General features: G+C 37.5%; 1 protein-coding gene across 1 annotated transcript in view; it reads right to left on the reverse strand.

Moving 5' to 3' along the window:
* The window catches only part of LOC101390896 (uncharacterized), a 584743-nt gene that overhangs the window by 77501 nt on the left and 479644 nt on the right, over positions 1-27598 (reverse strand). Inside the window, 9 exon segments of the mRNA XM_087440065.1 lie at positions 541-675; positions 3680-3808; positions 5292-5420; positions 11622-11807; positions 12171-12293; positions 14033-14155; positions 18293-18430; positions 23651-23773; positions 25448-25567. Of these exon segments, the coding sequence (XP_087296191.1) occupies positions 541-675; positions 3680-3808; positions 5292-5420; positions 11622-11807; positions 12171-12293; positions 14033-14155; positions 18293-18430; positions 23651-23773; positions 25448-25567 (1206 nt within the window).

Consider the following 27598-nt stretch of genomic DNA (forward strand, 5'->3'; position numbering starts at 1 on the left):
TCTACACACACATATACTTATATATGTTACTTAGAATCACGCTGGACATAAATTTTTATATTTATAGATTTACAAAAAAATTATTTATGTAATACTTAGAAGTTTGAGAAAGGACCACAGTGATAACCATATTTAAATTTGCCCAAATTTTTCTACGGTTAGAATGTTTGAATTGCATTTGTTTGAATGATCGACCTTTAGATATAAAGAAAATGATTCTCTGACTCTGAAAGCCAGCAGTTCCCTTGTTGATTAGTTCAGCTCAAAGGAGTGATTGGCCAGCTTTAATCCTCTTAGGATGAGATCCTCTGCAATATGATCTTTCTTCCCTTGCTCAAGCTAACCGCAGAGGCCGAGAAGACAAGGTTAAATAACTTTATTGCCCTGTGTCTCAGTTTCCTTACCTGCAAATAGGGAATTAATAAAGTTTACCCATCTCCTAAGGACACTGGTGGATTAATTAATTAATGATCATATGGTGCTAAACAAAGGCTGAGCATTGTTGTTAGAGAAGAAAGGAAATTTATCATCAGATTGTACCTTTCTGGCATCTGTTGCCTTGGTAACCAGATTTGCAGGTGCAACTGTCATTTTTGGCACTGCATTCCAGGGTGTTCTCCTCCACACACTGACATTGTGCAGAGCGGCCAGATCCGAAGGCCCCCTTGGGACAGCCTGCAAGCAGATTGAGGCAAACCGGTCACCTGAAAACCATGCTTTGTTTCTTGTACATTGTCAGTGCACAGCCACGTGGTTCTGTGGGGCCTGATTATGGGAAGACAAGGCGATCATCCTGACTGCCAAAAAAAATAGGGAAACAAATGTCTTTCAAATCAGTCAATTCATTTGCTTTTTTGGCAACTGGATGTGAACAGCGAAGCCTGAACTACTTAAAAGGCTTTGGTGCTTCCGGGAGAGAAATTGCTCCTCAATGTGCTCCGTTGGTGCCTATAGTTAATACTCTCCAAGGACTGCTAAGGCCTGCCGGACCCCATATTCCTTCTGCTGTAGCATGGAGATGATGGACAAGCTTTGATGTGAAGGCTTGCCATTGTTTTCATTCCCTTTCATTATATGGTAATCGGAAATAATTTTCCATCTTGTAGATAACACGAAACTTTCACTGTGACAGCAGCATTATCTCAGCCACATCTTTGGCAAATGGTGCTTGCCTTTTCCTTCATTATTTTCCCCATGCTGTTGAGTTTTAGGGATGGTAGTCAGCATAGGAATTCTAATTTGAAAAGGTCCCACCTTCACATTCAGGAAAACATACCCTTAGTTCTCTCTTTGAGGAGTTACTTATAGTAATTCAATTCCCTTTCCAAAATATACCTCTGACAATTTTTTCTCCCCCATTACAGATGTCCAAAGGACTTATCAAATGAAAGATCCTTCAAGTGCTCTCCAGGCTCAAGGTAATTGTATTGTATGCTTATATAGGCTTTGCTGTCAAAAGCTGCTCGGAGAGAACAAAATAAGCCACTTGACTTTCTGATGAATAGAAACTATTAGCATCTGCTAATATCCGCTATTATTAAGAGAGATAATGTAAAGTGTTCGTTATGATGCCACCATGTAGGGTGATCCTTGTCCCAGTTGCCAGGGACAGACAGAGTTACTCCTAAAGCAGAACAGAATTATTAACAGGGCTCCTTCTCACTGTTAATATTATTCTATTTGGATAATAAATTATATGCTCCCTCTCTCATCTCTCCTGTGGTTTCCAAGTTTTGAGTCCTTTCTCATCCCCACCAAGCCTCAGGGTCCCTCAGAGCTATTATCTTCCTTGATGTAGGCCTCTTGCTCATTCCAGAACACTCACCTCCCTGTGTTGGCTTCCATGCCCTACTCTTCCTGGTACAGCATGCATAACACTGGTTCAGGGGACAACTCAGACTCAATGGAATGCTTAAAGATGACAATTGGTTGTGTTAAGAACATATAACTGTGGAAATATGATTAGAAAAAAAGGAAAAGTTCAAGAAGTAACCTCTTTTGGCAATCCAGTGTCTACTCAGGGCTTGTTATGCATTGAAATGTGTCCTCCAAAAATTCATATGTTGACATCCTTACCCCCAGTACCTCAGAATGTTGCCAATGTAATTAGTTAAGATGAGGTCATGCTGGAGTAGTATGTGCTTCTTATCTAATATGACTGGTGTCCTTATAAACAGAGGAAATTTGGACACAGAAACACTCACACAAGGAGAATACCATGTGAAGACTGGAGTTATGTTGTCACAAGCCAGAAGCTAGGAGAGAGGCCTGGAACTGATCCTTCCCTATCACCTTCAGAGACAGTATGGCCTGACAACGCCTTGATCCCAGACGTCTAGCCTCTAGAACTGTGAGGCAACAAATTTCTGTTGTTTAAGGCACTCAGCTTGTGGTACTTTATTACGACAGCTCTAGAAAACAAATACAGGGTTGCAAACCTAAGCTTCTCAGGGCCAGGCAAGTGGCATTAATAAATGAAGCCTCAAGTCTAAGCAATAAGAGTCCTGAAGAATGGGAATGTGTATGTTTTTTCTAAAAATGGTCACATTCAAAATGCTAATCACCATCACCACTACCACCATCTGCTCTTTAAATTTTTGACCAGATGAATTATGATTTAAATGTTTTTTGCCAAAACATCTATTACCTTATAAAATATTCAAAAGTTATTACTAAAAAATGGGGTGCATCTTATTACCCTAGAGGAGCAATAATAGAAATGATGCTATCTTTGTTTCTAGGTGAGTCTTCTTCTCTTGGCCTGTTCTACGAGGTATATGATGTTCTAGAACATACCATCTGCACCTGCATTGCTCACATTTATCCATGCCTTCTCCTCTTCTCTTCTGTTTTGTTTATCCGAGGCTACTCTTTCCTCATGACCTAGGTTCAGTTTTCTATGATGCCTTCACTGGCTCTCTCATTGGAGTATTCAAAATTTACTCTCTGTTTTCAAGGGGCATGCCTTTTATAGAATAGATAAGATCTATGGACATTCAACTAAATATATAATATAAGACTCTAAAAGGTCTCTATTATTAAGAAATGGGTCATGGCGTTACTGAGGTCACTCAGGAAGGATTTTCAGAGGAGGGCACATGGAATAGGAGAGGAGCAGGGCAGAGACTGTTTCGGGCTCACAAGTACTTGCACACAGCTTCAAGACGGGATGGTGGGCACCCAGACCTGTCCCATTGGGAGAAATCCTAAAAGTTACTGACAGGTTGAAGCATTTATTGGTGACTGTATTTTCTCGCATCTTTTGCAAAATGTGATTGATGGTCAAAATGCAAAACGAATAGCCTATTTTAACATTTTAGAAAATTATATTGTTTTGCATTAGAACCCAGAAATAAAAGAGACTTGTTCTGGGCCTTTGATATTCAACTCCTATAAACTGTCAAATGTCCATTTAAATGAACTAATAACAATCCTCTCTCAGTAAATAAGGTAAACACTAACTAGGAAAAATGTAAAGAATTCAGAAATATTTTTCTTTCATTCATCACCATCTAGATTCTATAATGTAAGGAGGCTAAAGACTAGAACACAATCATCATATATATGACATGACTATATAAAGTATGCTACGTTTTTTACTCTCCTCTTTGTCTAACATATTTTCAGTAATTTCTGAGCCTCCTTGCTTCACACAGGGGGCAAATTTAGTGCCTGTGACTTAGATGACAAAACCTCCCATAGCGCCCTGACTCACACATACAAGTGCCATACACCCTGTGGCAATGGCCACTGTTGGCACAGTTACATTTACTTTTGCAGTTCTTCCCAAAGAATCCTTTTGGGCATCCTGGAGGGTGGAAGGACAAACAAAGCAAATATTAACCCACATGCAACACTTGCTAGAGCTGTTGTTATATGAAATAAGGAGCTTGCAAATGGGAAGATGTTTCCAATCTGATTGGACTGAGGCTAGAGAGATCTTTTAAAACCACAAATATGATTGCATATCCTCTCCCTAAAATCCTACAACCACTTGCCATTGCGGTCAGGTTAAACATCCCAAACAAGACCTGCGAGCCCTTGCACAGGCTGACTTCACATTGCGCTAATATCTCCCTGACTGACTTGCACTCCACCAGCTGCCCTGCTTCAGGTTCCTTTAATGCACCCCGCTCTTTCCCACATCAGAGTCTGGCAATGCGCAGCACCCTCAGTCTGGAATGCTCTTCCCTCACTCTCCCTCTGTCTCGTGTCTCCTCATTCTGCAGGCTTCTGCTTAAGTGGCACTTCTCCAGAAGTCTCTTGCTGGCTCACACAGTCTGCATTGTCCTCATGGTCTGACCTCCAAGCAGACATTCATATTTAATTTGTACTACCTACCAACATTTGTAACCTAGGTCTGCTTCGAACAAGACCATAATTTCCACATGGAAGGACCAGGGTCCTTTTAATTTTTTTTTGTTGTTGTTACAATATCAATGCCTGGCACAGTTTCTTGCCAACTCTTAATATACATTTTTTGAATAAATGAATCACCATTTTCAGGGGGATAAATAACTGGGACACCAGTAGCTCAGAGAACAAAGTAAACTTGGTTTCCATCTCCCCAGTTCCGTGATATGTAAGAATCTAATAAACTCCCCATGATTTCTGGCAATTCCTGAAGACTTCTATCTTCATTGACTCTGCCTTCAGCTCTTGGGCCTGTACAAGCAGGTTTTTTTGGTGCTTTATCAACCTATGTAAGAAATGTGGCCTCTTCACTGGCTTCCAGGAAAAGTCCGCACACAGCACTCATTGGTTTTTTGTGAGTTTTTCATCCATCATTTCTCCTCTCTTTTCCTCTCTCCCTCCTCTCCTTTTCTTCTCTGATTGTCATCTCTTTTCCTCCCCAGTTTGCCCAAGGAGCTCCATTTTTTTCTTCCATTTATTATGCAGAGCAAATAAATTCTCCCCAGCTCCTAGGTCTAAACCTGCACACAGAAACTCAACTTTTCGCTCAGTGGAAGAAAAACGTTTTCTCTGTATCAGGATTCATCCCGCTTGGATCACAGTTGGAGATTTAAGCCTCACTTATCTTGTTCTATTACACATGTCATCAGTCAAAGCAATTGTACTCGTGCGTGTATATATATATATGTGTATATATATGTGTGTGTGTATATAGATACACACACACACACGACTATATAGATATAGACACAGTCTTTTACTTCTTCAGAAAGGCCACCTTGAAAAATACAGATGCAAATTTTGCTTAGTTCATTTTTGAACAGAAACCTCAAGAACTTAAAGAGTTGTCTCCTCTGACCAGCACCAGACATTCCTACCATCTTCACAGGTTTTCCCATGTACCCCTGGGGGGCACCGGCAATGCCCAGTCAAAGGATCACAGGTGCCTCCGTTCCGACAATCACAGGTGCTGCCACACTCTTTCCCACTGGTCTCTGGGGAACCAGCTGAGAAGAAAACGGAGAAGGTGAACAAGCAGTGTAATATACTCATTGTGAAACAAAAGGAGGGAAAAAAACCTTGTCTTTCTATTAGAATGGATACTGAGTAATTAAAATCTCTGTAAATGGCAGACCCAGAAGAGTCTCTGGCAGGCTCCTAGTTCGGATGCCATAATCATTCCTGGGGTGATGACTGACACAGCTAATTAAAGTGATGATGACCGAGGTACCGCTAACAAGGTTTACATGAAAAATTTACCTTTCCTTAAACTCTAACCTTCACATTTTCAAAGCTACTTAGACATCTTTGCTGTATAACTCTCACCAACCTTAATGAGAAACAAACTGTATATTCTATTTTGAAAAATGGGAAGGAAACATAGAAAAAAAATGTCATGTATTTTTAACCAGGAATGAATGCAGCTAAGACTGTCTTGAGGGTTTCAAGGTATTTGCATTGGCAAAGACTGATGAAATCAAGTGGACAACTGTTTTCTTTGGTTTGTTGTTTTTTTGGGAAATGTTTAGTATTCCATTAAAAAAATAAATTGGGAAAATGTCTGTGACTTTAACTTGAGTAAATACAGCTGCTGAGATAATGTGAGTAACCACTTTAACTGACATTTTATCCTAATTGGCTATTAGCCAATTATAGATATTATAAAACTACATTTATATCACCTCCTCTCTCTACCTAATGACACTATTCCAGATGTTAATACGGAAACTTGGCTTCTTATTCATTTTTTTCTTTATTTTCAAACCATAGGCTGCTATGAAAAGGAAAGAGAAAAACAAAAGGAATAAGAAAGAAACCAGCAACAAACATTGGTGGAGGCCTACCTCGTTAATTTACATGTAGTAAGTATCTGAATTGTTATAGCAACTACAGAGGGGACAATTTTTAAAAATATACCTGGAAAATTAAGCTAAGGAAGTTTAAATAGCTTTCACAGTATTGGACTATAGCAAGCCATCAACATCAGCAAACCAACACTATTACATGGCACTCCCTTGTAAAGTAGAATATGATATCACATGGTACAAGGATTTGCTAAATATTTTATTCATTGTATCAAACAGAGCAATTATCCTAGAGAAGAAAATTTTAAAATAAACATGCCCCAAACCATAGTTGTATGATTTGGAAGAAGTCATGAATCCTTCCATCCACATATAGCTCATTCATTTGTCATACGAAAATTCTCGTATCTTTCCTTTCTACTGGAAAGAATCTCATAACAGCAAATGAGATAGTCAATATGAAATGTCTTCAAAAGACATGGAGTTCTAAAATGTGCTATTAAAATTAATAATATGTGGTAATTTTTAAATTGTTTCATTATAATTACTTGAAGAAATTCCTAAGACATTAAAGTAGATATTTTCATATAGACCAATAAAGATATTAGGCTAGAAGATCTACTCAATGCAAAACTAACTTTCCAGATCCCTGCTGAATGTTCTTTTTTTTATTTCCCTTGCTGAATTTGAAGAGCTAGTACTTTTAAAAATATGAATGATGAATGATTGGTCACTTCCATTTATTGCAGTTTATAGGGATTTTTAAGAAAATGTTCCCATTACCCCGTTTTGTAAAATAATTCATGAACACGTTTTTCATTTCTCCTAAATGGATTGCTCTGTTTCCATTTTTGTAAAAAGAACGGAAGAAGTACAGAGAAGAAGTGCAAAGAAGATACAAGCTTCTGCTTTCAGGGACAGACTTCCCTTTACAAGGCCCTGTGAACACTTAAGAGATTCTCAGTGTTTTCCAAAGCCAAAGAAAGGGTCATCTTATCTTCATTTTTATCATCAAGACCATTTTCAGTAATATTAATTTTGTATCAGAGATGTTTTATTCTGATGTATTTGAGATAGATTTTTAGTTTTATTTCTCATGCTGCCATGTTAGGGATCAAGGGTTTCAAAGATGCATATTTACCAACAATATACTTACAATATAAGGTAAATATTTACTCTGTAATAGTCATTCAGTAACATTTATTTGATCCCAATTTTATCCAGTTGAGTACGCCAAGTTGCAGGTTAATATAGTTGGGTATCTCAATACCAAGTTTTATTCATTTGTTCATTCACACACTGGGCGCCTCCAATTTGGAGAAACATGAATAGGAGCTGGTCAATGAGCTCTCAGTTTAGTAAGGGAGATAGAACAGACAGCTAACTCCAATCCAATGTCGAGAGAGAGAGGGACTTTAAATCCACCAAAAATATAAACAGTTGTGGCTAGACTGGGACCATCAAATAAAGCTTCATGCAATAAGTGGCAAAGACAATCAAAGACAGCAGCTTAGCAAAAGGCACAAAGTTAAAAATTGGCAAAGTATTAAGCAGTCAGTGGTTTAGTTTTTTGGAAATGATAAGCTAGGCAAAGAGTTGTGATTAGGATAAAAAGCGAAAAGTATTATGAGGGCCTGATTTTAGATGGTTGCCAATGACTAGATTAGAAGTGTATGATTTATGTATCAGGAAATGGGACACTCAAAGTTTTTTGAGCAGCCAAGAAACATGATCAGAGGGATGCTTGAGGAAGATCCTCAACACTCTCACTAGCAATCTTGGTTAAACCACTTCACTATTTTATGACTCAGGTTCTGCATCTATCTCATAATAGAAACAATATCTGTGCTCTTTCTTCCCATATGCAGGGGGTTCAAAAGAAAATCTGCTCATATCATCTTACAAGCCAATCACAAAGCCTAGGAAAAACCTTTTATTAAAAAATTTATACAGCAGGGGCCGGCCCGGTGGCGCAAGCAGTTAGGTGCGCGTGCTCCGCTGTGGCGGCCCGGGGTTCGCTGGTTCGGATCCCGGGCGCGCACCGACGCACTGCTTGGCAAGCCATGCTGTGGTGGCGTCCCATATAAAGTGGAGGAAGATGGGCACAGATGTTAGCCCAGGGCCGTCTTCCTCAGCAAAAAAAAAAAAAAAAAAAAAAAAAAAATTTATACAGCAAATTTAAAAAGAGAAAGCAGAAACAAAGATAGTCAATATATTTTGTTTTATTACTTGCCAGTTTTAGTACATGCAAGTATACCTCCATTTAAAATATAAAGGAAAAGATTTATTAGAGGTATCATTTTTTAAATCTTTGATATTTTCTCATGAGAGACTTATATAAAAAACTTAAAAGTGTCATTGACTGCACAAACATATTTTGAAAAAGAAAAAGAAAAAAACACAAACAAAAAGAAGCAGCAAACCGTCAAGCGATTTCATTAATTGCACTTTGTAGCATAAATCCTTTCTTTTTTCTTCATTGGGAATAGCTTGCCAGGGCCTAATGATTTATTTAAATGGAGGGATTTCTATAGGCCAGAATATTAGGATCCTTTATTAACTTTTACGTTCCATAGATAAACAAGAGACAGCACATCACGTTTCCCGGGAAACACAAAATCTCCCCTAAATCACACGTTCAGTTTAAAAGCTCAGCGCTTCATAGGCATTCTTTATACACAACAAATAAATTGGTTTCTCACCCATATCAATCGCCTACCTTGTTAAAACATTTTGGGGAGAACACACGTAAAGAAGAACTCATTACCAGTAGTAGAGGAGAACTCATCACCCTCTTACCAATTCCCCAGGGTGTCACTCACTTTCATTATATAGAACGCCACCCCAGCCAGCGGGGCAGGAGCACCCACTCTTCCCTTCCTGGCATCTGCCTCCATTCGTGCAGTCCTCGCCGCTCAAACTGCAGTCATATCCGAAGCTGTGATCTAAACAGACTGGAATGTGATACCATCTTGGTTAGCTCACTCTGTCTACATCACTGAAAATGGAGATGAAACCTCTCTCAAAAAAAAAAAAAGATCCTTGAGCATACTTCCGAAAGAGTCCCAGAAAAAGACAATAGCAAAGAGATATCTTTTAAAATAGAGTTCATTTGGGGCTGGCCGGTGGTGCAGCGGTTAAGAGCGCGTGCTCCGCTCCGGAGGCCCAGAGTTCCCAGGCTCAGATCTCGGGGCGCACCAATGCACCACTTGTCAAACTGTGCTGTGGTAGCATCCCATATAAAGTAGAGGAATATGGGCACGGATATTAGCCCAGGGCCAATCTTCGTCAGCAAAAAGAGGAGGATTGGCATCAGATGTTAGCTCAGGGCTGATCTTCCTCACAAAAAAATAGAGCTTATTTTATTTTTTCCAATTATAATATTGAAATATAGTCCCTAAAGAATATTTAGAATATTTAAGAAAATAAAAAAGTGAAAAGAATTACCATTGATTCCAGGGCCGGCCCCATGGCTTAGCGGTTGAGTACGCGCGCTCTGCTGCTGGCAGCCCAGGTTCGATCCCGGGCGCGCACAGACGCACCGCTTCCCCAGCCATGCTGAGGCCGCGTCCCACATACAGCAACTAGAAGGATGTGCAGCTATGACATACAACTATCTACTGGGGCTTTGGGGGAAAAAAAATAAATAAAAAATTAAAAAAAAAAAAAGAATTACCATTGATTCCAAAACACAAAAATAATCAATGTTCCTCCTGCTTTTCCTTCCAGGCTTTTTTATGCAAAATTTGTTTTTTACTATGTAAACTTTTTTATTGACATTTGATATACGTGCAGAGAAGTGTGCAAATCTCAAGGGTACACTTCATACTTTTTTCTACAACGTAAACCATCCCATGTAAATGCCGCTCAGATCAAGAGATAGAATATTGCCAGCACCCCAAAACTCAGAGAGTGACTGGATGATTCTTAATCATTAGCCTCACAAATTAAGCACTATCCTAATTTCTATCATCATAGATTATTTTTCCTAATTTTTGAACTTTATATAAGTGGAATCATAAAGCATGTACTTTTTGGTCATCAAGCTTCTTTCACTCAATATAATGTTTGTGAAATTCACCTGTATCATGTGTACACTAGTTTATTTTTTATGGCTGTATAGTATTCAATTGTATAAATGTACCATAATGTGTTTTTCCATTCAATTCTTGAGGGAAATCATCTTAATCTGAATGAGGATCGAGAGATTTCAGTTGTGTTAAGGCTTGTTTCATTTCAAGTTTTGCCTCTGTTTCTAGATGGGGTCTTGCAGACATCCCAGTGGAAAGCCTGTCATGTTTATCACGTCCTCTTTATTTTGGCAGATCCTGAGCTCCAACTTCTACCTTGCCATCGCCATGATACTGCTGATCACTGTGCTTAGCTCCTTGCGCCCTTAACAGCTGCCTTTCGGTTTCCTGGCTTCTCTGCCTGCACAGCCCATACAGTAGCAAATGCCTCAAGGCGAAAGCAGCAGAGATTCTGTGTCACTTATCTGAGCTTCTCTTCTCTCCAGATATTATCCACTCAAGTTCTGAGTGCCTTGGTAGCCCTGAACTATTTCTATTTTGACTTTGAGTAGCCAAAGTATCAGGAGTTTAATTAAGAAACACTAAGGCATTTCTATTTTTATGCAGACACATTTATTGATATTATTATTATGATTGGCCATAGTATAAAAATATTTCTGCCATTTTACCCAATGCATTCTAAAGCAATCATCAAGCTTTGATATTGTTAAAATACAATGAATAGAGAGAGAACAAAAAAAGAGCAGCTCTGTCTTACAAAGAAGAGAAAAAAATAGCAGCAGACTGGCTGCAAACTGTTACTTTTGAAAGAGGTTATGCTAATTTATTTTGATCAGGAGTGATTTGACGCTTGAGTTCTCTTGCATGGATATATAAGAAAAACTGCTCACATTTTAAAAATATTTTCTTGGTCCACTTGAGCATATCGAACATTGGTTCTCTGAATTTTAAAATCTAGAAAGGGTCTAAATCTTAAGGCTATTTAAGGTAAATTTTAACTATATATAAGTGAGTTCTAGTGGAGTTTTAATAGTTATAAGAACGAAAAGTTCCCATTATGCTAACTTAGAGATATTTTTCAGCTCCATTTCACACATTACACATCAACAGCCCCCCACCACCCTGCACTCCCACTTTGACACATGCCTACATCATAACCCTTTATTGTGCAAAGGGAAGCAAGATTAAAGATGATGGATTTGATAGGAAGCTCTGAAAAAGTGATTTTGGCCCCATTTTTCTTGCTAACGTCATGTTAAAACATTTGATGGCATTCAATATTGATAATAAAATCGTCAATAAAAGAATTTATGTGAATTTTCTAAAAATAAAGAAAAGAGGTGAGTATAATAAGATCAATTCTTTTACCCACCAACTTTGTGCAAAGCAGTGAGTTCTCCTCAAATATCTTTTTCCTCTTCCTCCTCATCTTCGTAGGTGGGAGGCAAAGAAGCAGCAACATGATGAAGCAGTTGAGGTGGGCTCTGGAATAGAAGGCCTAGAGACCTCACAACTTCTGCTTCCTCTTCTTCTTCCTCTAGCTCCTCATCATCTAAAGCTAAGACCACACAGGAAAATGTCTGGATTCAACATGCTGGTTAAAAGAAGGAAAAACTGAGCAAGGGTTGATGACAGAAATGAGAGAGTTTGAACTAGAGAGCCAAGGCAGGGGGCGAATGAAAGGTAAAACGCTTTGAGGAGACCATTTCAAAAAGTCGATTGTAAATGAAGGTGGGAAGCAGCAAGCACAAAGTTGAAACTGCAGCAGAGAGAACAAAAGGAAAAGAAAGATCTGTCTGTGAAGAGAGAAAAGGGAAGACAGGTTGAGTCAAGGACTACGTGGTCTCTGCTGTTCCTGAAGAGCAAGATGAGAGTGGAAGCAGTTTAGAAAAGATACAATCAATTCTTCACAGGGACTTACAGATGCAGGACTTGCCATCACTTCCAATTCTGTAGCCTTCTTCACAGGTAGAGTCATATGTTCCCACAGAGTTAATACACAGTTGGTCACAGACTGTACTGACATCCAGACACTCATCCACATCTAGGAAAATTTAAACAATGTCTGCTTTTAGGCACTGAGAGATAAAATAGACATTATGAACTCATGGGCATATTTGTGTTCCTCCTATCACCTTTATTAGACAATAACAACGTGTTGCCATATAGAAAGTATAGCCCCAAAATTCTTTCTCAAGTATATCCTGTCAATTATTTTTTTTTCACTCATTTCCAAGTTTACTATAGTTCATCTACATAGACAAGGTCTTTCTAAGACCTCGTTCATGAGGTTTTGATGAAGAATTTAAAACTTAAATTCAGTAGTCTCAGGCTGTGCACTTTTGCAGAATGTTCATTCATTCAATTATTCAATATCTATGATGAAGCATTTATTCCATGCATAATCCTGTACTAGGTTTGTGGAGAATTTTAAAGATGGAAGAACCCTAGGCCTTGATCTCATGTGACTTACTGGTATATGTCCACGTCTGGGCCCAGACTTTGCACAATGTGTTCACGATACTAAAAGTTCATTTTTGAAGCTGAACTTCTAAGCTTTGCCTCAAATTGTGGATACCTTTTCCATTTGGATGTGTGTCCCCAAGTATGTACATTCACGCCATACAATTATCTTTTGGCTTACTCTGCTTAAGAGCAGATGGTACATGAAATTCAAAATTTTTTTGGCCCTGTTAATTAGATGGAATGTGGTAAATGGCAATATACTCTGCTGTGTTTGGAATATATAGATATCACAATTGTGTGTTCTTTGCTGTTATCTACACTGCAAGGCTGGGGAACTTGGCATCTATATGAAGAAACACACTTATCATCCTCAACAACTCAGACTTTGTTTCTTTAAGCAAAAAACCACTATTTTCTCGGAGGCATCAGTCTTCTTATATAATCTGACTGTTATTGAAATAGATATCAGTTTTATTTTTGCTTTGATTCCAAGAAAAATATGGTTAAAAATAATGGTAATAATGATCACAAAATTAAAATTTAAAGATTACATACTTACGGTAAACTTTTAAAAGTAAATCATAGCAATGACTTGAATGAGCTGTTCTTAACGGTAAAAAAAAGTGAACTCTACTCACTAAATTCAAACTCTCCTATGACGTTTAAAAAAATACACAAGCTAGAAATCATCTGAAAGGTAAGCAAGCCAATTTTAACAAATAAGTTAAAAAATTGTAAAATGACACCTTAAAACTTGCATTAGCTAGATTAATATTGGATATATAAATGATTCTGATACAGATTTAGACTGTGGCTCATGAACTGGCAATCCTTTTGCCACTGCTCTCTAATTAAAATGAATTTCAGTAATCATTTTTTTACTTTCTTATTCTAGTCAAGCTTGCCACAAGTGATTCCTACAGCAGTATGCTATGGCCTGTCAGTATCCCAAACTTGCCTGCATATTAAATTAGGTAAAAGGGATTATGGGCCAATGAATATTATAATAATAATAGCTACTTTTGCTTGAGTGATTTCTCTATGTCAATCACTATACTAGGCACTTTACATTTATTACTTTCCTTAATTTATCCACTAATCCTATTATTGTCTTCACTTTTCTGATGAGGATTTAAGGCTCAGAGCAGTTAGAGTGGCCCAAGTTCATACAATAGTAAATGGTAGAACCACATAGAAATCCAAGAGTCTTGAGTGTCAAAGCCTTCCTTTTCGTACCTAACCCTCTGCCTCAGATGTTCCTCCTCCAGTGATGGCCCCAACACATCGGTGATTTGACGTTAGATCTCGGGAAGTTACCATCACAGCCACAACCAACAGAAGTGATCTGAAAGCCCTCCTGACAAGCGCATTCATAGCCTCCTGAATAGTTGATGCAGAGCTGGGCACAGCAGGCTTCTCCACTCTCACATGCATCAAGGTCTGAAGGGGAAAAGGACGTTTCTGTTGTTTAAGAGATAGGAATTTAACCAACCTACAGAAGTGCTGATAAGTCTTATTTCTAAATTAAAACTGTTTTATTAATCATTTTCTATTTCCCAGGCTACATCGTACAGACAGCGAAGAAACTATAACACAAAAAGAATGAGGCCCACATTTGGTTTTGTGTTTCTTGTATGCTTCTTTTATGCTTGTTATTTATTTTTAAAGTATGTAAATAATCTCCAAATGCATTTTTAAACATAGGAAAAGAGATCTCTGCTATTTTTCCAGTTTAAACAGCAATCTCACTGAACAAACAGAGAACTTGAAGAACAAAAAAAAAACAGCTTGAGAAGAAGAGCCAAAGAATTCCATTTAGTGAACATTTGCTAGCTGCAAAGATGAGGCAGTCTTAGACTCCATAATGTGTTTGTTCTTCTAGAACATGGATGAAAGATTGTTCCCAATCAAAAGGAAATCACACGTCTGGGAAGAGAAGCAGTAACTGCAATTCAGAGAGAGGGAAGACAGTCATTTTAAATATTATATTTTAAATTACAGAATATTTCAGAGAATTTGCTTGAGCTTTTCAATGACGCTTTGACTGGGATGAGCAGTGTCTGGGAGTTGTTATTACAGTTGGTGACACCATTACCCTGGCATGTCTTGTCAGATGAGCAGCTTTCTAAATGATGATCTTTAAGTTTCCTTCAGCACTATTATTCTAGAATTCTACAAACCTGAATGTTTCTTCCTAAGACATAATTGCCCTGGGGAAAATAACAATGCACCAGAAGACGTCAAATTGAAACCCTTCAGCCAAAGAATAGCCTATTTGGCCTGAGTTTTGAGGTGATGGCTTCTAACATAATTGGCTAAGAAGTAGCAACAGACTTTTCACCCACTATTTCCTTAGGCTAGACACCTGGGAATTGTGTGGGCAGAGTTTTCGGGGATAGGTCCTTGGTTCCATTCAACCCCTCCTGTTTGTTGAGCTGTTAGGTTGGGTGGACTGTCAAGGCTGAGTTTACAAAATTCCATTCTTCCACACCTACATGAGCAGCCACAGATGTAAAAGGTCACTGTCTCAATTAACCTTGGAAAGGGTACAAATGTAAGGAAACGCAGACAAGAGAAAGAAGGAAAGAAAATGCAATCAATCACCCAAGGTGCAGGGTCACCAGAAAATATCTAAATGAAGGTCATTTGGACACAAAACATTCATTCTCCTGCAAAATGTCACAAGCAGTGCCACTCGCAAAATTTTAGATTATATTTTTCCTTTCTTATATTAGCCTTTCTTTGTCCTTTGGATTAAATAGCATGAGTATAGAAGACAAAAAAAAAACAACTTCAAAAATTCAGTTCCATTTCATCTAAAACATTATCCTTTATGTTTTTTTAAATTTTATTTCAAGATTTTTTAAAGTCTTCTCAGATACCACCAGCGCCTCCAAACATCCATGTCTCAGGATTCCCTGTTCTCAACTAGCAAGGAGCACAATTGCATCACACAATTGGAAAATGAGTTCCTCAGTCTATCATTTTATGATCCATTTTGGATTCTTCTGCTATTACATTCCTCTGGGACTATTTCTAGCTTATCTCATGTGTACCATGCTCAGCCTGGAACTCATCTGAAACCCATCCTTCCTATATCATAGGCCTTTCTTAAAATGCTCTGTCCCTTCAACCCTTACATCATCTGTTTCCTAAATTTCTTGATTTCTTTTTGGATCTTAGTTGGTGATATCTTTGCTTGCATATTTTTCCCTTTTAATTTTCCTCCTCTCTGATGATCAGATTTTTCCCACATTGGTGAATATGCCAAATATTGCAACATTGCAGAGAAATTCACCTATACATAAAAATTTAGCCTTAATCAAAAATAGAGCATCATTCACAGCCAGACCATATAATTACCCATTTCAGCCTGACTTCAGAAAAGCATTAAAAGTAAATCTTGAAAAAACTTGATCTTCTGTATATGTCCTCCATTCATAATCACTCAATAAAGCTCCAAAGGTTAGTAATAAAAATATTTTCTAATAACTACCAATTGTTAAATTTAGTGAACTTATTACTGGTCAGACACTTGTGTTTTATATAGTTGTCTTTCAAATTGTGTTAACACATCTTTAGGTTTTAGCCCTAGTAAATTTTTGCATTTGGGCAAGACTGATTGAACATTTGCAGACTGGATGACTTATTTTCACATTTATTTGTATGTTCTCATATAAAAAATAAATTTGAGGGGCCAGCCCCGTGGCGCAAGCGGTTAAGTGCGCACGCTCTGCTGCAGCAGCCCTGGGTTCACCGGTTCGGACCCGAGGCGCGCACCGATGCACCGCTTGGCAAGCCATGCTGTGGCGGCATCTCATATAAAGTGGAGGAAGATGGGCACGGATGTTAGTCCAGGGCCAGTCTTCCTCAGCAAAAAAAAGAGGAGGATTGGCAGATGTTAGCGCAGGGCTGATCTTCCTCACAAAATAAATAAATACATAAATAAATTTGATCCTAAAATAAGCTAAAAAGAAAATTCCTTAATTTCCTTCATGCACGAATGTTTTTACAAAGCATCCACAGCCTTACTCTGTTCTCAGGCAAATAAGCAAAGTATATATATATACACTCCAAACAAATCATTGCCTTTACTCTAGTGAATATTTGGTCTTTAGGAATGAATGCTATTTATTGTTGGAAAATGAAATAAACTTGAGCCATATACAATATAACGTTGTCATGTTGACTGCTGAAATCTCATAAATATTCCATTTTCTATATTTTGACCCTGGCAGATGCTATCTTTTTCCAGTTATAAATAAGAACTTTACTGAATTGTACTTTCCAAAGAATAAGGAAAGACACCAAATTCTAAGCTACAAACAAAAGGTTTAGTAAAATTCCAGTTTCCCTTATCTAATAGTCAAAAGAGGACGATAGACAGGTAGGAAGTGAGGGAGGGAGGGAGAGAGGGAGGAAAGGAAAAAAGGAGGGAGGAAAGAAGGAAGGAAGCCCTTTATTTTTCCCAGAGGTACAAATGTTAGCAAGGTAGAAAAATATTTAAGCTTATTTTTCATTACATAACAAGAAGCAAGGAAAGCAATTGGATTCATTAAGTTAACCACTGTGGACTCTGAGAAAAATGCAGAAGGCAATACTGGATCAAGAAATACAAGTAATGACATTGTTTTGGTTAAATAATTTATAAACCCAGAATACTTCAAAATCTCTTGAAGTTCACTCTATCACATAATTGTGCCAAAATAAAAAATCCCAAATACTTAGACCTTTGAAATCCACTTCTTTTATGATACTCCAATTTGTCTCGAACCATATTGAATAGCATGAAATGGTCAGAGATTTTTTTTTAATATTTATAATTTTTAAGAAAGGTGATATAAAGTATCACAAAAGAAAACAAGTTGTCATAATTCTCGAATGATGGCAAATTGCTTTAGAAGCTTATAGGTGCTCTCAGAGCCAGAGCACATAGTAATATAATTTGATGATCACTATCCCTATTTTCAGTAGATATCTCTTTTTTTCAGAAGCTCTAGATTAAACATTTTATTATGAAGCAAGGATGAGGTGGAATTTATTCTTCTCAAAGTCCCAAATGATATAAATTCTAACATGTTAGAAAAGTTATCCATTAAAAACTTTGAGCTGGGATTTCCAAAGAATGATACATTTTATAGAATTCTTTTGGAATTGCCATACCAAAGATGAATATGCAACCAAATCATCACGAAGTTGAAAACCAATGCACATGATTTAGTTTCTGCTTGAGGTAGAGAGAAGTAGAGTGGTTGGTAGCATTTGTTGTTTGAATTACAAATTACGTTAAATGGTTAGATAAGCCTTGGAATCTTTTCCTGAAATAAAACTATGAAGTCCATATATTTTGTTAAAATGTTTTAAATCTCCTTTAACTTCAAAGTAAATATCTAAACATAATGATGTCTTCTGCCAAGTAATCTTTCTTATATGTATCCAGTAGCAAGAGACACTGTTCACTTTACTTCTTGCATTCTGAGAGATGTGGCCCACATTACAGCAATAAGTGTTAGAGAGGAAAGGGCTATATGAATCCAGGGCAACTTCTGAAGCAAGATGGCATTCAGCATACATTACCTATGCATGTTTTCTCATCTGAATCAAGCTGGTATCCATGGTTACAGGAACAACAGGGCCCACCAAGTACATGTTCACAGTGATGGGAACAACCACCATTGTTCCTTTCACAGCTATTGACAATTTCCAATTCAATCCCTTTCCAAAACAAGCAAAAGAGGGTTATTAGCATAACAACAGAGAAACCTGAACATATGTCAACAATGGGTACACTCTGTTGGGAGGATGACTAACTTTATTGGAAATTTATCAACACTCTACATGTACAAAAGTAAAAGTCTAAGGGCTATTAAGTATTGTAAATGTCTATACTATATCAGAATACTGATAAACCTAGAAATAATGTTAAATTGATGAAGTGATGCAGAAAGGTAATGAGTCTACCAGTGGCCATTAAACACTTTTCTTAAAGGACATTTACTTCTGGAAATTCTCAGTATTTTCAGCATATAAAAAATATGTGTATTGAATCAATGATCAGAAAGCAAATAGGTTGTTTGCCAGTTGACATTTCCATTCTCAAGCTAATGATATGTTATTATTTGTCCTTTTTAGAGGCTCTGAGTACATGAAAATATGTTAAAAATAGCCTTGGAACCAAAGTATGAACATGAAGCCAATGAATTAGCTGATCATACGTAACTAGTATCATGTTGGTGTGCTAATCAGCTTTGATGTATGTGAGAGTCACTTATTATATAAACATACTATTACTTTGAAAACCAATTTGCCGATCCATGCTACTAATTTGGGGCATTTTGGGGGACATCAGCCTCAGCATATGGATGCCAATTATCCTGAGCACACAGGCATTATAGTCAATCATTTTCTAAGTAGGAAATGAGAAATAAAAGAATGCTTTGAATCAGTGTTAAAAACATGGAATTCTGATACTGTGCTATTTTCACCATTGGCTTCCGTTGTTCTTCATTTGTGTTGCTTGGACAAATCTCTTCCTAATGAGTGTCTACATTGGTTCATTTCCTTCCATTCTTAACTCCTGAATCCTTTGGAAGAAGAAAGATGGGAAAGAACAGGACAAGGGATTGTGGTATGCCATGAAAACCTATATCACCATTCAAACTGCCTAGGTGTCTCCTACAGTTCCTACAGGTTACAGTACAGAAACCACCCTTCCTGATCCGAGCCTCTAGTCTACAGTAGGCAGCAGCGCTATGTGCTCCAGAGCACCCAGTGCACATCCCCGTCTTTGTGTTCATCCCTCTGTGCCATCATCATCCTGTATTACCCAGCTCATAACAGGTGTTCAAAAATAGGTTTTGAATGACTGAATAAACAAAAGAAGGATTATGCTAATCAATTTATTGTTAAAAATAAGAACCCCTTTGGGTTTAGAAACATCTAGTTTAGGACTGAACAAAATTAAAAAGCTAAAGGAAATAGTGAAATAATGAAAGGAACTCATATTTTTCACAATATGTTAAAAAATACTCTTTAGGGAGACATATTTCAAATTTTGGCTCCTATTCTTGTTATTTTTCTGTGATCAATGCAGCTCTAAGACTGCTGGTGGTAATTTACTTTTAAAACAAAGGACATTATTGTAACCTCATTAAAAAACATATGGGACTAAAACAAATGCATACTCAGATCTGTAACTGTCCACTAGGAGTAAGCTGAGATTTTGCATACTTGATACAGATGATAATGTTTAACCATCGTACTTAAAAAAATATTATACTTTAAAAAAACTTTAAAAAACAATCCTGTAGTTTCCCATTGGTAGCAAATAATCATTATTTACTTGATATACTAAATATGTGTGGAATTTAAGTTCAACTATATACTGCTTGGTAAGTTGGGGGGAATCTTATTTAACAATGCTAGACCTGGAATTTTTCCAATTTCCAATCAGAAGATAGTGATACTTCATTCATAGCACACTGTGAGGATTCGATGTTTATGCTATACAACGTTTTGAGAGCCTCTGAGAAGAAATTAAATAAATATAAAACAGTATTTTTCTAGGAAAAAGTTAAAACAATATTTTCCTAAAATATACTTGTTAAATGAAGGACACATAATTCATTGTTAAACATTACCATGCTCTGAAAGCATTTACTCCACCTACAGGTTTTGAAACAACTCAAAATACCAGCTTTCACCAAGTTTTGTATGTCAGTTAGTAAATATTGAGGTCTTGTGAAAGCTGCACAAAGAACTTAGCCAAATATTCACATAAGGGAAATAAATGTGAAAACACACTTCCACCAAATGTATTCAACTCTAGGGCAAATTGCTTTCCCAAGTAAATTCTACAGAAAGCCTGTACTTCATAACTCATTAGCAATAATGGCCCCCTCTTTCATAACTGAGAATGCACCAGTCAGATTACAAGAGATTTTATTTCAGACATTTGTAAAATGTACTCATCTCCTAAACCTCTGGCCATGTTAAAAAGCCAAAATATTAATAAGAAAGAAAAACTCATCCACATTTCTCTCTGCCCGAAAGTATTCCTCAGGGCATTGAGAGACTCACTTCAGAAGAACTTGTATCCTAATTAGTAGTTAATTCTTCTCTCTCATCTTATTTAGTTTGCTCTTTAAAAGACAAATATCACAGTAGCAATACCACACTGTCTTTAAGCAGTAGAAATATACCAACAGACCTTAAGGCTACACTGGCAACCCAAGCATTAAAGAAATGTAAATTGCTATGCAGTGGAGGAAAATGAAGAATTTAGTGACCCTAAGAATGTCTCTTCATGAGACAGCTTAGGTAAGAACACAAAATTATTTATTTTATGTACCACTATCTTTATTCTCCTTCCTTGATTAAAACTGATAAAGAGACATAACAATGCATACAAATACATGATGAAGTTGAAAGGATAGTACATTCGGAGTCTAAAGACCCTAGTTCAAATCCCAGTTCTGTCACTTACTAATTTTGTATTATTGGATTTTTGGCTTCCACACAGAAGGGATGGTTTACTAAGATATGGAGAAGTGGGAAGAGCATCTTTGGAACTGAGACTGCAAATCAGTAGTTCTGCTTTGGGCCTGTCAAGTTTTTAACGCCCATTGGTCCAGCAAGTGGACATGTTGAGTACATAGTTTGATATATTCACACATAGTTAAAGGAAGAACAGAAGTGGATTTCTGTTCTGTCAGATTTCAATCTGACATTGACAGAGGGGCCAGAGATGGAGAAAAAAACAGGAAAGTGTGAAAACATGGAAGAGAAGAAAATGTTTCAAGAAGGAGACAGGGATTAGTCAACTGTGTTGAAAGCTGCTTAGAGGTCAAGTAGGATAAAACCAGAGAAGTTAACATGCAGTCAGGCAACATGGAGGTCATGGGTGACCATGGAGGGGTAGAGATGGAAATCTGATTACTCTGGGATGATGAGACAATGCAAGAGGAGGAGGAGAAGACATTAACTAAGTTATAAAAATTTGCTGTGAAGGGGATCAGATTGAAGCTCTAGTGGGATGTGAGCTCATGGGAGGGTACTTCAAAGATAGGAAACTCTGGGGCCAGCCCCGTGGCTTAGTGGTTAAGTGCGCACGCTCTGCTACTGGCAGCCCAGGTTCGGAACCCCAGGAGCGCACTGACGCACGCCATGCTGAGGGGGCATCCCACATACAGCAACCAGAAGGATGTGCAACTATGACATACAACTATCTACTGGGGCTTTGGGGAGAAAAAGGGAAAAAAAAGGAGGAGGATTGGCAATAGATGTTAGCTCAGGGCTGGTCTTCCTCAGCAAAAAGAGGAGGATTGGCATGGATGTTAGCTCAGGGTTGATCTTCCTCACACACACACACACACACACACACACACACACACAAGATATTACTAAAAAAAAAAAAAAAGATAGGAGACTCTGGACCATATTGAAAAGCTGATGAAAATAATCCATTAGATAATTATAATAGCAAAGATCTTGAGATAATGGGAGGGAATGGAATCCAAAGTACAATGGAAAAGACAGCCTTTGATAGCAGTAAGACCACTTCCTTCATATTAATAGGGGTGAAGCCTTTTCTATATGATTCCATGAGAGATTTCAGGTCAATTGCTAGCTTGAATGGTAGTTTGCATCCATTTTATTGAGGATGTAAGGGACAAGGTAAGGATAAAGGCAAAAAGGGGGGTGATATAAAAATTTGCAAGACAAAGAGAAGGTGTTAAACATTCATTTTAATGACGATGAAAGTGGACACATTCTGAGAGTATAGATTTGTCCAGCCATGCTGTTTAATCATTTGAGATTTATGGTCCTTAATTTTAAATAAAACCAGTTAACACAGTTGTGTTTTGAACATAACAAAATTCACCTGCTAAGGTATAGATATGAAGTGGAGAAAGAAGGGAAGTCACTAAGAGAAAGGAAGGGTCTGAAGATGAAGAAGAAAAATAATTGTTGAAGTACTATGATCTTATAAAAGGCAGAAATGGAGGAATTGGCTTAAGAAATAAGAAAAAAATTATTCTGTCATTCAAAAAAGAAGGAAGAGGATGGGTAAGGATGGAAAATATTGAGGTAGAGAACATGGAACCTGAGGCACTTTGTATCAGAAGGTTTTAAGCTCAGTAAAGTAGGAAGTGTGTTCATCTACAGATTAAGCAGTGGACCAGAAGGAAGACATGAGAGAAGGAAATAGCTGCAATTGCTATTAATAGCAACTAATAATTCAGCATATTAACATTTTAATATATTCATAATAAGGGATATATTAAACTGTATAACTGAACCTAGGTGAGGAAGAAGCTAAGGTTAGATGACATAGGGCATAATTTTTTGAAGAAAAGGAGTAGAGGAATGAGTCAGTGAAAGAGAGAATGCAAAGTCAGAAGGAGCTGCTTAAAGAGGGATGATGGAAACGAATGGAAAATGGGGGAGGGAGGAGAAGGGCTGACACGGAAGATACTCTTTAGAGCATCCAATGTGTCAGAAAAATGTGTACCACAACCTAGAGCTGCTTCTTGTACTGCTGGTTCCTTCACCTCTGCTAGTTCCTTTTCCTTGAATTTTACATTGGAGTTACTGGTCTTCAATAACTATTGCATGGCAGAGGTGATGAAGGAAGACAGACTCTACGCAAAGGAGAGCCATGGGGCCAAGAGAGCCACAAGTCAGAAGTTTTCAGATTTAATCCTTGCCATCTGCACTGTGGATCATTATGCCAACCATTTTCTGTTAACTCCGGACCCCTGTTTCTTCAAATTAAAATGAGGGGGTTGGACTTCTAAGCTCCCACCCCCACTCTGCCCCAGTGGAAAACATTCTCAGGAGCTTCTGCTTTGGCAAGATATTCAGTGCTGTTCTTCTGTTCATTACTCTTGTAAAATGCCACACGTTTCCTGGGCTGTGATTGTTGCCACTTACTGTAACACTGTTTTCCATCAGCTCCCAGTTCAAAGCGAGGGTGGCAAGCACAAGTAAAAGATCCCACCGTGTTCACACAGCGATGGCCACAGTGAGCAAGCCCTTCAGCACACTCGTTTATGTCTGCAGAAAGAGATACACAGCAGCTATGTCTTTGGAGCTTGAATTAAGATTTACCTGAAAACTGTAACAATGAACTAAAGCATCCCCTCACCCCACAAACCCCAACATCAAGTGTAACAGTAAAATACTACATAGGCTCCATATTTGCAAATAAACCAACTGCTAATGACATTAACTCCAGTCTTGGTCTTATGCTCTCAAACACTTCTATCTATTAGAACCTACTAGTATCTATTAATTGGTAGAGAGAGAAAACAAAAAATAGACCTTATCTGTCCCCTAATAATACAAGTAAAAGTCATTGTTATTTGTCTGTAGGAATATATATCACATTCTTAAAAAATGGTATCTTCCTGATTTAAGGAGACAGAATGTATGGCCATAGACAGGGCAGATTTGGGGCCTTCCTACGAAGAAATCCACAGCACGTGTGGTATATATGATTGACACAGGGCAGTGCTACATAAACACTGATGCCCTCTCTCTCTCCTGACACAGATAGCCAAGGCTATTCAGTGTAACTTAATTCTGTGGCCCAAGTAGTCCCTGTTCCTTCCTTTAAATGGATAGATGTCACCATCATTTTCCCTACTAGAACTTCCTCCTTATATTGTCCTGCATGTCATCCCCACCAGGGAGCTTAAGAGAAATACTCATTCTTCTAAGGTATTTGTAAAACCCTAAGGAGGCAGTAATATTGGGGATAGACTTTCTAGAAATAATGCATCAGATATTAAAATAAAACTTTGAAAGATTAGACAAAGATAGATATAGATACATGTATATATCTGTCAATTTTCCACAAATATTTAAAAAGACCTTATTCTGTGCCAGGTTCTGGGCTAGGCAGGAGCTGTGTAAACAGAGTGACCAAAGCAGAAATGTTCTCTGTCAGAAAAGTATGCTAACAAAAGCCACAGAAAATTTTATCTTAGTTTGACTTAAAGAAAAAAAAACTAACAACACTAATTTTTATATCTAATTCTTTTTCAATTTCTCAAAGTGTTTATCAGTCCCCTAAGTCAGGAAACATTTTGGTATTTTCATAATTAATCCAAATAAACTGTTTCTCATTTCATGAAAATGTCATGATAAAAATGAAGGATTTTGTGATTTCTCAGAAGTTATTAAAATAAAGACTGCCCCACAGGAATGACTTCATTTATCAGTTCTGGTCATGCAGTAATTTATCACTTTCATTTTTGAATTGAAGTGTGTCTCTTTTGCTATTCCTAGGAAACAGAAATATGTAACCTTGTATTTACAGAGTTTCTTTCTTTTTGGTTTTAATTATTCCTAACTTCTGAGAACACTCATTTGCACATACTTGCTTTTCAAAGGTTTTCCCCACCTTCTGCAGCCTACAATAAAAAACTCCCTGTGCTGTCATGGAAGGTTTTGAAATATTAATTCTGGAATTCACCTCAGAATGAGAAACAGAAAACAAAAAGGCTGGATTCTGAAACTACACCAGACCATATTTTGTGTAACTAAAAATTTCACTGAGTTTTTATAGTATCACAAAAATACGTTTCAGAATGATCAAATAAGAATATAAATGTTCCTTTTTAAGCATAAATGAAAACACCTTTCTCTTAGCTGTTCTGACTATTCAAAATGGAATTACCACAAAATTTCAATTACACAATTAAGCCATCAGCTTCAACTTCCTACCTCTACAGGCCTTTTTGTCTCCAGACAGCAGGTAGCCTGGGTGACAGGCACACCTGGCCACTCCATTCTCACTCTGACAGATGTGGGCACATCCATTCCCACCTGGGCAGGGCTCCATCTCTGAAAGCAATTAAGCAGTGCTAGTTTGCAATTCATTAACTTTAGAAACATACAGAGCGGAAGGGAGGAGAAAGACAAAGAGGGAACTGGGGCCACTGGGTTTTTCACATAGATCTTAAGGAGTCCTGACAGTCCTTTCCCACTTTCAGGTGGAAGCTATTCAACAAAAGGTTTCCCATTTTGTGATCTGAACTCCAAAATCTGAACAAATCTCAACATGGATCAAGGTCAAAGAAGAATCATTTTAATTTCCCTCTTTCCAAAAGTGTATCTGCTGTCCCAAGTTAAATAGAGTCAGCAGGAACTCCTCCATACACCTTTGTATTTTTTTCTTATTCTCTCTCCACCTTTTCTTCTCCTTTCAGCATCAGAATCATCCTTAGATAAACCCTTTTACCTCCTCTAGATCTCCTCTGCTTTTAGATAAGCAACCACTTTGTGAGAAGAAGGCCGACTGAAGCTACCTGCGGTGGAGATGGAATAAAGAAGCTCAGATCCCACTGGAATTAGTCAGCTGGCCTCCTTCTCCCCATCACTTGCTGCTGTCTAAATCAGTCTCAGTCATATTCTCTGCAAGTCCAAAGTAATGTGAAGCCACACATCCTATCAGGAGTACCCACCTCCACACAGAGCTCACTTGCTGAATTTAAGAGGTAAGTGATTCCAGACTGACTGTGAATCCAGCCTTGTCTATGTTACAGGCTGCTGGGGTGGCACTGCAGAATTTCTACTCCTGCCCCTCCCACCCCACCTTTTAAAAAAATAATGCACAGAATATAAAAAGCAAAATAATATATAAAGCTACTGTCCCTACATTCACCCAGTTTTACCCAACCACTACCATACATGAATGCTTTTGCTTTAATTAGTTTCTTATAAATCCTTCCAGAATTATTCATGAAAATATAAGTAATACAAATATCTATCTATCTAGCCATCACAGATACAATATACACAGTTCTGCTCTTTGCTTTTCTGGTAGGGAGAGACCGAGTTAAATTTGTACATCAATTTGGAGGAATATTGCCATTTGAACAGTATTAAGTTGTCTGATCCATGAACATGAGATGTCTTTCCATGTATTTTAGGTCTTTAATTTATTTCAATAATATTTTATAGTTTTCAGTACATCATTTTTGCACTTCTTTTGTTAAATTTGTTCCTATGGATTTTATCCTTTTTGATGCTATTGTAAATAGGATTGTTTCTTAATTTTACTTTCAGATTGTTCATTGCTAGTGTATAGAAATCCAACTGACTGTTATGTGTTGATCTTATATCCTGCAACTTTGTTGAATTTCTTTATTAGTTCTAATAGTTTGTTTAAGTAGATTTCTTAAGAGTTTCTATACGCAAGATCCTGTCATCAGCAAATAGAGATATTTTACTTCATCCTTTCTAATCTCGATGCCTTTTACTTTATTTTCTTGCCTTTTTGCCCTGGCTAGAAATTCCAGTACCATGTTGAATAGAAGGGGCATGAACAGACATCCTTGTCTTCTTCTTGATCTTAGGGGGAAAGCTTTCAGTATTTCACTATTAAGCATAACATGTTAGCTGTATGTTGTCATAGGTTTCATTTTATCAGGAAGTTTTCTTCTATTTCTAGTTTTCTGAGTTCTTTTATCATGAAAGGGTGTTGAATTTTGTCAAGTTTTTTTTTTCTGCATCTATTGCGATGATCATGTGAGTTTTGTCCTTTATCTTATTGATAATGGTGTATTACATTAATTCATTTTCAGGTGTTGAACCAACCTTGTTTTCCTGAGATAAGTCCTACTTGATCATAACATATAATCCTTTTTATATGTTGTTGAATTTGATTTCTTAGTATTTTGTTGAGGATTTTTACATATATATTCACAACAGATATGGGTTTGTAGCTTTATTTCTTGAGAAATTCTTGTCTGGTTTTGGTATCAGGGTAATACTGGCCTCATGCAATAAGTTGGGAAATGTTCTCTCCTCTTCTATATTTTGGAAGAATTTGTATTAATTCTTCTTTAAATGTCTGGCATAATTCACCATTGA

Source organism: Ceratotherium simum, chromosome 15 (assembly GCF_057802395.1).
Source record: "Ceratotherium simum simum isolate JZ-2026a chromosome 15, ASM5780239v1, whole genome shotgun sequence".
NCBI lineage: Eukaryota > Metazoa > Chordata > Mammalia > Perissodactyla > Rhinocerotidae > Ceratotherium > Ceratotherium simum.